Here is a 12,692-nt window from a genome sequence, read left to right on the forward strand (position 1 = left end):
GCGAACACTTGAAAATGCAAAGCTAAGACAACCACTTCCTTACTAACCTGCCTAAAGCACCCGCATATTCAGATTAGAATTTCACTGAGTTTAAAAAGGAGAAAGACTTTCATTGGATATTGCCAAAGGGCATGACAGAATTTACAGAGCCAAAACAGGCAACATGATGACAAGTAAGTCTAAAATCAAAACAAATCACTGGTATGAAGTCTAAATTACCTGAGTAGTAGAGATCTGAATGAGTAAAAAGCAGTCAGTAGGCCAATATAGTTTAATACTATTTCAACAGAAATGTCTGATAACGGCTTTTGGTCTAATACCTGAAGTAGGCAGTGCAAACAGTAAGAACTACAAATAATATGAAGTAAGCAACCCACAGTAATCACGAATATTCCGGATAGATTTCAGTTAGCATCAAGACCCAGTTTCAAGGGTTGCCTCTGGGGAAAAGGGACTTGACAGTGGGGAGAAGGTGATGCGAAGACCTTTTTAATAATAAGCCTTTGTGAACTATTAGGTTTTACTGAAAATCTGCACGTAAATTACTTGGCTAATTACTTAGATTTAAGTAAATGAGTGTTTTGAAAACTTAACTGAAGATAACATTTTGTTTCTGGGCTTAGGTACAATTATTTAAATAAAATGTCAGGCGAATAGCAAAACCACAAGCACAAATAACCTAAAATGGAATGGCTGGGGATTAAGGAGGGAAGAACAGAAGTGATACCTGGACACATAAAGAACAGGGTATAAACTCAGAAGCAGATACCCGTGTTCAAACGTTTAAAACCGATGACGGTGGAAGAGCAACACCTCAGTAACTATACATCACACCCATAGTTCACACTAGGGAACGTAAAAGGCTCATGTGCGACAGTTACGTGGGGTAAAAAGGCCAATGTTGTACATACGGTATTATTCCACGTACATACTCACTCAAATGAAAAATGTCTCTGATAACTGCTTATCAACCAGCAACATTTACCACTTGCTTATTCTATGTACGGCCCCAAAATATACTCACCCGAATGATTAACCTAACAGCTACAACACCAGAGGTGGCCATAATTTTGGCACTGTTCGGAATTAAATTAAAGATCGTTGGCATAATGGCTTCAGCTCCATGGTCAAACTTGTTCCCCAGCACTGATGACAGATGCCTATAACCAGAAATGAACACTGAACTGAAGTCATAGTTCTTGCCAACCGTGTAGCACATAACCCTCTTAACATTTTAGAGCCTTCATATAAAGTTATCTAAGGATAAAGGACAAAAGTCTAAGTAAAATACTCTACAAATACTTCCAATGTGCATATAGAGGACTTCGCAAATAGCCACTAGCCCAAGTCTGCTCTTGTTTTTTAATAAATAAATCAATTCCAACTAATTACTCTTAAAATAGCAAAAAACAAATTAGTCATATACTAATAAAACACAAATATGAAAAAGCTCTTTCACCCCCTTCTTTTCTTTTGCTGTTTATTTTTAACATACAACATTCACACTTCAGTGTCTCAGGTCAAAACTTTCAACAGCTGCAAAGCCACCTTACTATTGCTGCTGCTCTGATATTCTAACATATTTTCTAAGACAGAAGTTTTAGCTACTGATACAGGTTTAGTGAGGATAAAAAAAAATTTCCTCGCAGTACATGCCTTTAACCTTATAGCTACAGTACTCTTCTAGAAACAAACATTCTAATAATCATGCTATCACCTGCCAGCAAAATCAGTGAAAAAGCTGAGGACAAAAGTATACAAAATTTCATTTTTCCATATTATTAATAACTGCTTCAAGTTTAAAATAGAGGCTTCAGAGCTAAGTCACTGAATAAAATTTAAAATCTGTCAGACTTAACATAACTGGTCAGGAACTATTGTAAAAGTGCTAACAGAAGCGTAACTGGAATGGGTCTTGGAGACCAGTTGAAAGTTCCGTGAAAGAGACCCAGTGGGTGTATTCGGTGAACCATCTCTGAAGCACCGTCATGAGACTATTTTATGATGTGAGAATCGGGAGCATTGCAATCCTTACCCCAAGGTGATACAAGCCTCCCGCACTACCTGAGACCGCAGATCCTTAGCCGATAGTTTAAAGGCTCCGTCCAAAAGACGCAAATGTTGGAAGAAGTTATCATACTCAGCAGCACCAGCCAAAAGTAAAGATCTAATCTTTTTTAGCTAAGGGGATGGAGAAAACGAAGAGACAGACAAAACAATTCTTAGAACAGAGTATACAAAACAATAGAAGCCATCAAATATTAGAGATCAACATCAAAGTTAAATGATAGAGAGTTTTCCAACATAAATTCAGCCAACTAAATCGTTGCTGATGTATCTAGGTACCATAAATAAGAACTAATAATTTTTAAAATTAGTGTCTGTGATAAATGGATTACAATTCTTCTGTAAAGCGTACTTTTTAATGGGAAACAGTTTAGTGGCTTACAGATGCTGTGATGCTAAGGATAGGGTAACTAAACCCTAACTGCAGCCTGTAGAAGCTCCTTCCCTGAGCTCACCTTCCCCACACCCCACTCCAACCGCCATTCACTTAGTGAATCATAGGAAGAAGTGACGCTACAGCCTTTGCACAGTACGCGCCGCTGTGTCTTTACTAAAGGGCTAGCGTGCATCCGAAACAGACACACAGCAGTGTTCCCAGCCCTCTTCCTGCCAGACAACCAACGCACGATCGCTCTCCTCAGAAAAGACACGCCTTCACTTAATGCCCCTGCACTTTAATGTTCGGCCCACTTCTTTTCATTAATCCACTTTTAAAAACAGAGGGGGCAGAAGTGCTGTGAAGAAAGCACGGGATAGAGAGACACATACTGAAAACATCACTAAAAAGCCGCTTTCCTGGCCAATGGTCACAGAATTACATCTTTACTGAGGTAGGAGCGGCGGTCGTACCACAGGTAGGTCTCTGCTAAAAGTACAGGATACACAAAAAGATAGAAGCTGGCATGTGTGAAGAACAGAAGTGAAGTAATCTACTAAAAAGGCAATGTGTAAATATGGAAGCTTACATTTAAAATATTTACTACTTAAAATTCATCACAGCTGCACCCCAATTTCGTAACAAAGTATTCAGACCATGTCAATATCGAATGCAAATGTAATCGCACAGTCAGTGGCTTACAGCATTTACTCTCTGCTCCCAGTCGTGCTTGTCATCAGAGAGTATTTCCCTAATCTTGTTTATCGACTCCTCAAGGTCTCGGCTGGAGTAAATCTGTAAGCAGAATTAATTTACAATCAATAGGAGAAAATTTACAGAATAAACAAAGAGTATTCCTTAATTACCTGAAGTCAAGGGCACTTAGTAAGCACAGTAAAAGAAATTATTTCATTTTTCAGAAGGGCCTTCGAGATAACATCTAGTCACGTTTGTCTTAGACTGAGCTTCTTTCCTGCTGTGAACGTATATCGACTAGATCCGATGCCCATGTATGGATAACCTTGCCTCAAATATGGCTTTACTATAAGTTAACAGATAATTTCATGTACAAAAGAGAAAAAAGCCCACTGGGGAACCGGCAGTGATGCACAAGTCATTGATTACTCTTAGCGTTTTTTTGTAACACCACATTATACAGGCAGACCTCGGAGACATTGCCGGGTCGCCTCCAGACCCCTGTGATAAAGTGAATATCGCAATGAAGCAAGTCACACGAATTCTTTTGGTCCCCCAGACTGTAGTCTATTAACTGTGCAATAGCATTATGTCTTAAAAAAAAAAAAAAAAGTGTGCATACCTTAATTTAAAAATACTTTCTTGCTAAAAAATGCTAATCATCCTCTGAGTCTTCAGTGAACTGTAATCTTTTTGCTGATGGAGGGTTTGAAAATATTGTGAGAATTACCAAAATGTGACACAGAGACACGAGGTGAGCAAATGCTGTTGGAAAAAGGGCACCAACAGACGTGCTCGACGCAGGGTGGCCACAGACCTTCGGTCTGTAAAACTGCAGTATCCGTGAAGCACAACAAAGCGAAGCGCAATACAGCAAGTACGTCTGTACTTGTAACTTTAAGTACTTTCAGGTCTGCTCTCCCATTTATCCTCACGTATTACTCATAAGACAGTGGGGGGGGGGGGAAAAAAAAACAACCAAGAGTGAGGCATGCTGGGAAGGTCAAGGACGTAAGGATGGTCCTGAGCCTAAAACACTTGTTACCTGCTTTATACACACATGGCGACCAAGGATTCACACAGACATTAAGCGCTGCAGGAATCCAGAGCACGGACACCCGATCAACAAGAGACAGTGCTGAGGCACAGGGCAGTCTGAACAGCGTGGCTGTACCCCAGCTTCTGGCAAGCAACTCCGCCGCATCTGGCAGGTGGTACTTAAGGGGAGCATCAAGGTGGAATAGACTAAGATTTTATGAGACCATTTTTTGTAGTTTTCAGACACCCAAATCCTTCAACTTTACAAACTTTTCCTTCTGAGGAAAATCCCTACATATAAGCATGCTTCTTTGTTCTCTCTTCTAACCTAATCCCTCATTTCCCCCTCTTTTACGTGACCTGACCCACACACTCACTGCAGGAGCAAGTTACTTCTCTCAGTTCTTACTGAAAGGTCATCTTGGGCCGTGACTTTCGCTCTTCATTTCCTGGTCTGCAACCTCAGATCTCCTGTGGGCCTGACAGTCAGAATTACCCTACCTGGTAAGAAACTCCGCATGTCGCACACCTGAAAAGCGAACCTTGAAGAATCAGCCCATCCTTGTTTTTAATCAAACCAAACACCCTCACTCACCTGGACTGCAGGCACGTCATCAAATGCTTTAATAAAGTCCTCTTCGTCGACAGCACCAGCCCCCTCTTTCGCAGCTATAAAAAAGATCAGTTTTTAAAATGTAAACAATGTGCATTGGAGGAGCCTGAATATACAAAATCAAAATTATATTCCGGAAGATCTGTAACTATTTTTTAAGTCTTATTAAGTTTAGAGTTTTGTGGCACTGACAAGCATTACAGACTTTCAATATTAAGATAAAGTATAGTAATTTTACAGTGTAACATATGTTAGCTTAAAACCATTTAAAGACACTACTTGCTTAAGGAGGGCCAGTGTAGCCTTTAAAGGATTTAGATGGTTTATACTGTATTAATGTATAAGTCTTTTCAAAGATTCCAAATAAACATATGATAGAAATTTTAATTCTTCAGGGAATAAATGAAATTATGTCATTGTTAGGAATCTAGCAATTTTGTGAAACATTCAAATAAGTTCTAAAGAATTTAACAGTTTCATCTCAACTTCATATTGGTCTCCAAACATTATTTCTAAAGAAAAAAGGAAAAGAACATTTCCATTTCCTTTAACTCATGATAATTTGTCAATTTTCATGTACATGTCAGTTGCAAGTTGACCCCACGAAGTTGCTGTAAGATGCTCTGTTACTTAAAAGTTGTTATAATTGCTATCATTTGGGAGAAAGCTTTTTCTGTTTGCTAATAAGAGCGTCACTTCACATATGAAGATCATGTGACATTTTATCAGATGTTTTTTCTTCAAAATAAAGGTTTCCAAATGGTTATCTACAGTCATCCCTGTAACCCTCATTAATGATTTATATTGATTAGTCCAAGTGCTTTTCTAGAGCTTCTTACCAGACAAGTTATCTGGAGTTTGAGGTCCTCATGGACCACCTAGACAGAAAGGGCTTTAAAGACAACTCGTTACAGTGGTAAATACGTGTGATCACTCTTGATGACTGTTACCCTGCCTTCACAAGCAAACTACAAACAGACAACAGTAACACACTGTGAGTGGAGCTCTGTGTCTGCTTTAGGTTAGGCCTGCGTCCCACCGAGCAGATGCGTGCTGAGCTGAGCTCTCCTCTGCGTGAGGCCTGGCACCACATACCGAAGAGGACTCGTGGGCCAAGCACAGTCCCTGGGCCCGAGGCATCTGACGGGGAGCCAACAGGGAAACTCACGACTACGGCGTTAGACGAAACGGAAAAGGACAGGATCAGGTCTGAGGGGAAGTCAGGGTTGGTACCTCTGCACAATCTACATAGGTCGGGTTTGTGCAAGGGGAACGGTGAGGGAAGGGAAGGAAAAGAAGTGGTCTGATGACGCAGAAAATTTCTGAGCCTCGTCTGGGGAATGGATGCTACTCAAAAACGGATCAAGAAAACGCATTAGGAAGATTGTTCAGGGCTTCCCTGGTGGCGCAGCGGTTAAGAATCCGCCTGCCAATGCAGGAGACACAGGCTCGAGGCCCTGGTCCGGGAAGATCCCACATGCCGTGGAGCAATGAAGCCCATGTGCCACAACTACTGACCCTGCACTCTAGAGCCCACGAGCCACAACTACTGAGACCGCACGCCTAGAACCCGTGCTGCGCATCAAGAGAATCCACTGCAATCAGAAGCCCGCGCACCGCAATGAAGAGTAACCCCCGCTCGCCGCAACTAGAGAAAGCCCGTGCGCAGCAACGAAGACCCAACGCATCCAAAAATAAATACGTTAATTAATTTTTTTAAAAAAGTACTGATACATGCTCCAACAGAGACAAACCTCAAAAACATTATGCCAAGGGAAAGGAGCCAGACACAGGAGACTGCATATTGGATGCCTCCATTTCTATGACATTTCTAGATAGCTAAATGCCTAAAGACAAAACATGGGCTGGGGAAGGAGGGAATGGGGAGGAACTGTTTAAAGGCAATAGGGTCTTCTTTTGCGGGATGAAACTGTGTTGGAACCAGGCAGAGGTGGTGGTTGCTCAACACTGTGAAGATAATAAATGCCACTGAATTGTTACCTTTAAAATGGCTGATTTCATGTTGTATGAATTTAAGCTCTTTAACAACAACAAAAAATTTTTTAAGGAACCAAAAAGTAAAAGATTAGAAGGAACTAAGAAGAGCAAGAAAAATGTAAGAATGTAAAAATGTAAGAAAAATGTAAGAAATGAGGCCAGCTCTTCCCTCTGCCATCAGCACAGCTCCCTCTATACAGAGAGACGCTGTGCAGAGGCTCAAGGGCGCTGAGCCGCGGAGTCAGGACACCACGCCCGGGGCCAGTACAGAGAGCAAGTGAGGCCCGCAGGAGGAGGTGGCGTCCTAAAGCTGGTCCTCACTGCGGCTTTACCTTAGCTCATCCGGCCGAGCCAGAAGCCCAGTGCTAACAGTACGCACGGTTCTAAGAGCAGCGGCTATGTGATTTGTTTAGAGGTAAAAAATTTACACAACACTGTAAATCAACTATACTTCAATAATTTTTTTTTAAAAAGTAGGTAATTTGCATGTAAATTTAAAACGTTGACAGCAAAATGAAACCTGTCTATAACAAGGACTCAAAACTGTCTGAACTGGGGGATGGGGCAGGAGGGGGATTAGGGAAGAAATCCTTATAAATCAATTTTCAAAGCCTCAGGGAGCTAATCCTTACCACTCACTAATTTGGCATCCCTACAGGAACAAAATACATTTTAAAGACATACGGTACAATCTGACCTCTGGACAGTCTCAGTCTTTTCTTTCTTTCTTTCTTTTTTTTTTTTAAATTTTATTTATTTATTTTTGGCTGTGTTGGGTCTTTGTTGCTGCACACTGGCTTTCTCTAGTTGTGGTGAGCGGGGGCTACTCTTTGTTGAGGTGCACGCGGGCCTCTCATTGTGGTGGCTTCTCTTGCTGCGGAGCATGGGCTATAGGCATGCGGGCTCAGTAGTTGTGGCGTGTGGGCTTCAGTAGTTGTGGCTCGCGGGCTCTAGAGCGCAGGCTCAGTAGTTGTGGCGCACGGGCTTAGCTGCTCCGCGGCACGTGGGATCTTCCCGGACCAGGGCTCGAACCCGTGTCCCCTGCATTGGCACGCGGGTTCTTAACCACTGTGCCACCAGGGAAGCCCGGACAGTCTCGTCTTGATACACAGCAAATGGCTGAAAGGCCCCCTGGTAATGTCAGGCATGGCTGGAGCCCGAGGCCATCAGGGTACCACGTGCTCTGCTCTGTGTTGGCTTCATGCGCCCAGAGGCTCTGTCTCAGCAAACGTGGCAACACAGCAGCTCAGACTTACAGCCTACCAGCTTATCAGCATCCACAGCAGAGAACTAATTTAATTCAAGAAGAGCCAGTGGAAGCGTACTGCCAACAGAATTACTTCACCTCTTAAGAACGCACAAGGCAAGTATCACGCACGTCTGGTTTTAAACGCCGGCAGAGCTGACCCCGCAGTACCACATTGGGCTCGGTCCTACCTGAAGACTTGGATCCGAGAGTGGATGAGCCGAGCCTGCGGGTGGTCCCCATGCCAACGTTTCTGCGGGAGCTTGCTGGAGCTTTGGATGACGTAGAGCTGGCGGAAGAAGGCCTATTACCATCCACAGAATCCTCATCATCAAAATTTTTATCTGAAGAATAAGCACAGAAATCGTTTTTTGGGTTTTGTTTTCATTTTTAAGTACTTTTTCACCTAAACTGAAAACAGCAACTAATCTTAGAGATGAATGGTTTGCCAACTCTTTTGGAATCTGAGGTGCCCATCCAGGTCTAGAAAAAAGCCTTAGGTGAGCCCAGAATGCAGCTACAAACATCCTGTTTGCTTTCACACATCTGGAATGCTCTCCACCCCAATTCTGGAAAACAGGAAAACCATAAAGAAGAAAATAACCTCTCATAAAACTACCACCTAGGAGTAGTTACTTTAACAATTTGACATATTTCTGACCATTCTCTCATGCATTCTTTTAATAGTTAACATGAGACTGTATTTCATTTTTGGATACTGTGTATTTCAAATATGTCCATTTTACCACATGATGAAACATTCTTCATAAACACCATTTTCACGGTTCCGTGGTACTTTGCAATTGGAAAATGGCACAAATGAAAAATACTTTCACTGTTAGACATCTAGGGTGATTCTACTAACTTACCATTAGAAATAATATTGCAACAGATACCTTTCTACCTGCATCTTTGTTTGAACTTCTAATAATTTTAAGAAAAAAAAAATTCCTGGAAGCAAGATTACTGGGTCAAAGAGTATAATAAAGTTTTTGATGGGTACAGCCAAACTTATCTTCAGAAAGCTCATATAAATACATACTTTTCCTGGAAATTCAAAGAAGGGCCTATCTTGCCACACCCTTGCCAATGCTGAATATATAAAAAAACAAAAGCAAGCCTCTTCTTTACTGTTGCATTCCTCTCTTAGTGAAGATGAGCATTTTTTCATAAGTGCATTAACTTCTAAATTTTCTAAACAGCAGGAAATCCAACCAACGTTCCTCAAGTTGCATTTAAAATTTAAAAAGAGAAAACCATCTTTGGGCTTGTAAAAATGAGCATACTTAAGAACAGCATTTTGATGGCACAAAAATTAAAGCGCTCACGATGCACTTTACAGAGCATGCGTGGGTCATTCAGGGGCTAAACAAAGAACTTAGGAGTCATTAAAAACAAAAAGAGAAAACTGACGTCCGTAGCCAGCAATATTCATGATTTCTGAAAAGGGCGTTAGATTTTTACCAGAAAGTCTGAAGTAAATAACTGCTGACCATAAAACAGATACAAATAACCTGTTTTTCTTGATCTAGTTGCTTCTCAGCTGAACTATCAACAGCCAAGTCTTGTGTCTACTCAGGACCCTAACGTTCCTTACACCTCACCAACAACCCCCTTCAAATCACAGGGCTTCTTTTATTCAACAGTCAGGGAGGAACCACATCCTCACAAGTGCAGATCCCTGTGCAAACAGCTTCCCTCAACACGCCTTTACATTCCCCATCGCCTCGGCAACCTGTGCTGTAATCCACACAGCAAGGTCCTGCTGATTCAGGCGTTCAGTGGTCTATTAGCACAGACTTCCCACGTGGATTCAGAAGTGATTCTTACACTGCAGAGCACACTGACAAGGCCCCTGCAAGAGTAAAACGTGGTCTGAAGTACAGGACGAGGTCACCCACTGAGCACCGACAGGAACCCCGAGAGCACGTGGACCGCTGTCGTGACGCGGCCACGCTGCGGGACTGTGTCATTACTCCGCTCAGAACAGTGACAGCCCCGGGCTGTGGGGAAGGTAAATAGTGAGTGGGGGACACGACCACGACTACGCGTCACTCAAAAATGCATGTCAACTGTGTTTAGCTTTGTCTTTCTAACACAGGCAGGCATGCCATGTAGAACTGCGTTCAGTTATTGAGAATTATTTTCAGTGGGCCGACTTCACTGGAATTCCTGGGATTTCCACTTGCAGCAATGATGCATTAGCAAGGACCTAACCTCTTACGAGAAACCAGACAGGATATGTAAAACAACTACTTTCAGACAGGACAACAGGCAGGGCAGAGCTGAGATGCCTCAGAGAAGGGAAACAAACAAGGTGAGCTCTACAATCACCCCAAGTTCCTGCCTGGAGAAAATTCCCAGGCCACCCAGGCCAGGGAGCCTGAAAGCCTTGCTAAGTGGAGAAAATGAAGACCAGACTCCAGGGGGGGACAGGTAGCTGGGAGAGGCAGGGCCGAGCGCTGGAAAAGAGAGAGCCACATAGAAAGAGAGCTCTGGGCATGCCTTAAGTTCTGGGCCACGCGCGTATGAGTGAGATGCCCTAAGGGAGGGCAAAAAATGGCCAGGAGACTGTACACTGAACAACCCCCAAAGTCCACACAAAGTAGGAAGATGCTCGAGCACCAGAGCTGGGGTGCTCTCGGTGACTCACTGGAGGCCTTCGGTAGAGACCCCAGAGAGAGCAAGCCTAGTAGTGGGGCCAGGTCTCAAGGATGGTAGACAGATGTGCAAGTAACTCAACTGCTTTGCCAAACAAAGCATGACACTCTTTAAAGGACTGAAACAAAACGCAGATGCTCAACGATGTAACAGTCACAACACACAACATCTAATCAAAATTTCATAAACAGGGGTTTCCCTGGTGGCGCAGTGGTTGAGAATCTGCCTGCCAATGCAGGGGACACGGGTTCGAGCCCTGGTCCAGGAAGATCCCACATGCCGCGGAGCAACTAAGCCCGTAAGCCACAACTACTGAGCCTACGCGTCTGGAGCCTGTGCTCCGCAACGGGAGAGGCCGCGACAGTGAGAGGCCCGCACATCGCGATGAAGAGTGGCCCCCACTCGCCGCAACTGGAGAAAGCCCTCGCACAGAAACGAAGACCCAACACAGCCAAAAATAAAATGACAGAGATGATGGAACCTGCAGATAGGAACATTAAAACTGCTACACCTGTGTTCAAGGATTATAGGAACTCACAGACATAATGAGAGAAAAGGAAGGTGTTTTAAAAGGACCAAATGGAACTTCTAGAAATTAAGAAAACACAGTAGCTGAAATGAAAATATCGTTGAAATGGGATTCAAAGCAGATTAGACACTGCAAAAGAAGGGGAAAATGAGAGCGTTTAAACACACAGCAATAAAATTTAACCAAAATTAAGCATAGAGACAAAAAAAGAAAAGAAATAAGAGGAATAGTCTCAGAGATCTGTAGGGTGATATCCAGCAGGCTGACACACGTGAAATTGCACTGCCAGCAGAAGCCAGCGGGAAGAAGACACAGTACATACTGAGGAACAAAACGACAACAGCTTTCATCAGAAACCACGTGTGCCAGAAGACAACGGAATGACATCTTGAAAATGGTGAAAGGAAAGTATTCACCTAGAATTCTACATCCAGCAAAAATATCTTCTAAGAACAGAGGCTGAATTAAAACTTATTCAGACAAACAAAAAACAGAATTTATCACCAGCAGACCAGCACTCCAGGGAATGCTGAAGATCTTCAGGCAAAAGGAAAATGATAACAAATGGAAACTTGGAATTACATTAAGAAATGAAGATCACTGGTGATAGTAAATACGTGGATAAATATAAGACTTTCTTCTCGTATTTTAACTACTGTAAAAGATAACTGACTATTTAAGGCAAAAATAAAATACTCAACATTTGGTTCCCATTCTTTTTATATTCTCACGTTACAGGACGATAACCTCACGGCCAGAGAAAGCACCTATGTCGGCATGCGGACATCCAGGCGGTTAGGATGTATGTTGCTGTAAGGGACGCCACAGAGAAAACTGGGCAAGTATGAAGAGAAGGGAAGCGGTTCAGATTCGTCCTCAAAGAGCTTGTAGTTTTCAAAGTTCATCACAACTTGTCCACGTTCACTGCCGAAGTCACGTTACGTCCGCTGCACTGAGGACGCAGCTGCTTCATCACCAGTGTCGGCGCGGAAACGGCCCCCAAGGAAGGGAAGGGGGAAAGGCAGCCAGTGGGAGGTTTTCTAAAACTGAGCTCCAACAGTCCCGACTCAGCCTCTTTGCTTCCCCTTTGGAAACAAATCTAACGGGCCTACTTATTGAATTTTCTAAACAGATTAGAAGCAACTAAATATAGACATAGCGAGAAAGGGGGATGGAACACAGGAGTTAAGCACAGTGATGTGAATGAAAAGTGACAGTTGAAAGCCCGACAGCTAAACAGAAACTATAAAAAGCAAACACGCAGACAGAAAACACCCGGAACCCACAAGGCTCAGAACCCAGTGCAGGGGTCAAATCACGTGTCCCAACCTAACAGCGCAGTTACCGCGTGCCCATCACCACGACGTTGCACCAGCAAGATTACGTGATCGTTCACGGGGTCCATGTGCTAACAGAGAAAGTAATTCACGTGTTCTATCTGAGTTAGAAATTCAGGGGAACAGGAACA

General features: G+C 43.0%; 1 protein-coding gene across 9 annotated transcripts in view; it reads right to left on the reverse strand.

Annotated features, from left to right (window-relative positions):
* CLASP1 (cytoplasmic linker associated protein 1) overlaps window positions 1-12,692 on the reverse strand; it is a 264,431-nt gene that overhangs the window by 109,780 nt on the left and 141,959 nt on the right. For all 9 annotated transcript variants that reach the window (XM_068545282.1, XM_068545273.1, XM_068545280.1 and 6 more), the window contains 5 exons: window positions 8,226-8,378; window positions 4,773-4,846; window positions 3,146-3,238; window positions 2,036-2,181; window positions 1,025-1,160 (listed from right to left, as the gene is read on the reverse strand). In XM_068545282.1, the coding sequence (XP_068401383.1) occupies window positions 1,025-1,160; window positions 2,036-2,181; window positions 3,146-3,238; window positions 4,773-4,846; window positions 8,226-8,378 (602 nt within the window). The remainder of the gene's footprint in view (window positions 1-1,024; window positions 1,161-2,035; window positions 2,182-3,145; window positions 3,239-4,772; window positions 4,847-8,225; window positions 8,379-12,692) is intronic.

The sequence above is a fragment of the Eschrichtius robustus genome, chromosome 5 (genome assembly GCF_028021215.1).
Source record: "Eschrichtius robustus isolate mEscRob2 chromosome 5, mEscRob2.pri, whole genome shotgun sequence".
Lineage (NCBI taxonomy): Eukaryota > Metazoa > Chordata > Mammalia > Artiodactyla > Eschrichtiidae > Eschrichtius > Eschrichtius robustus.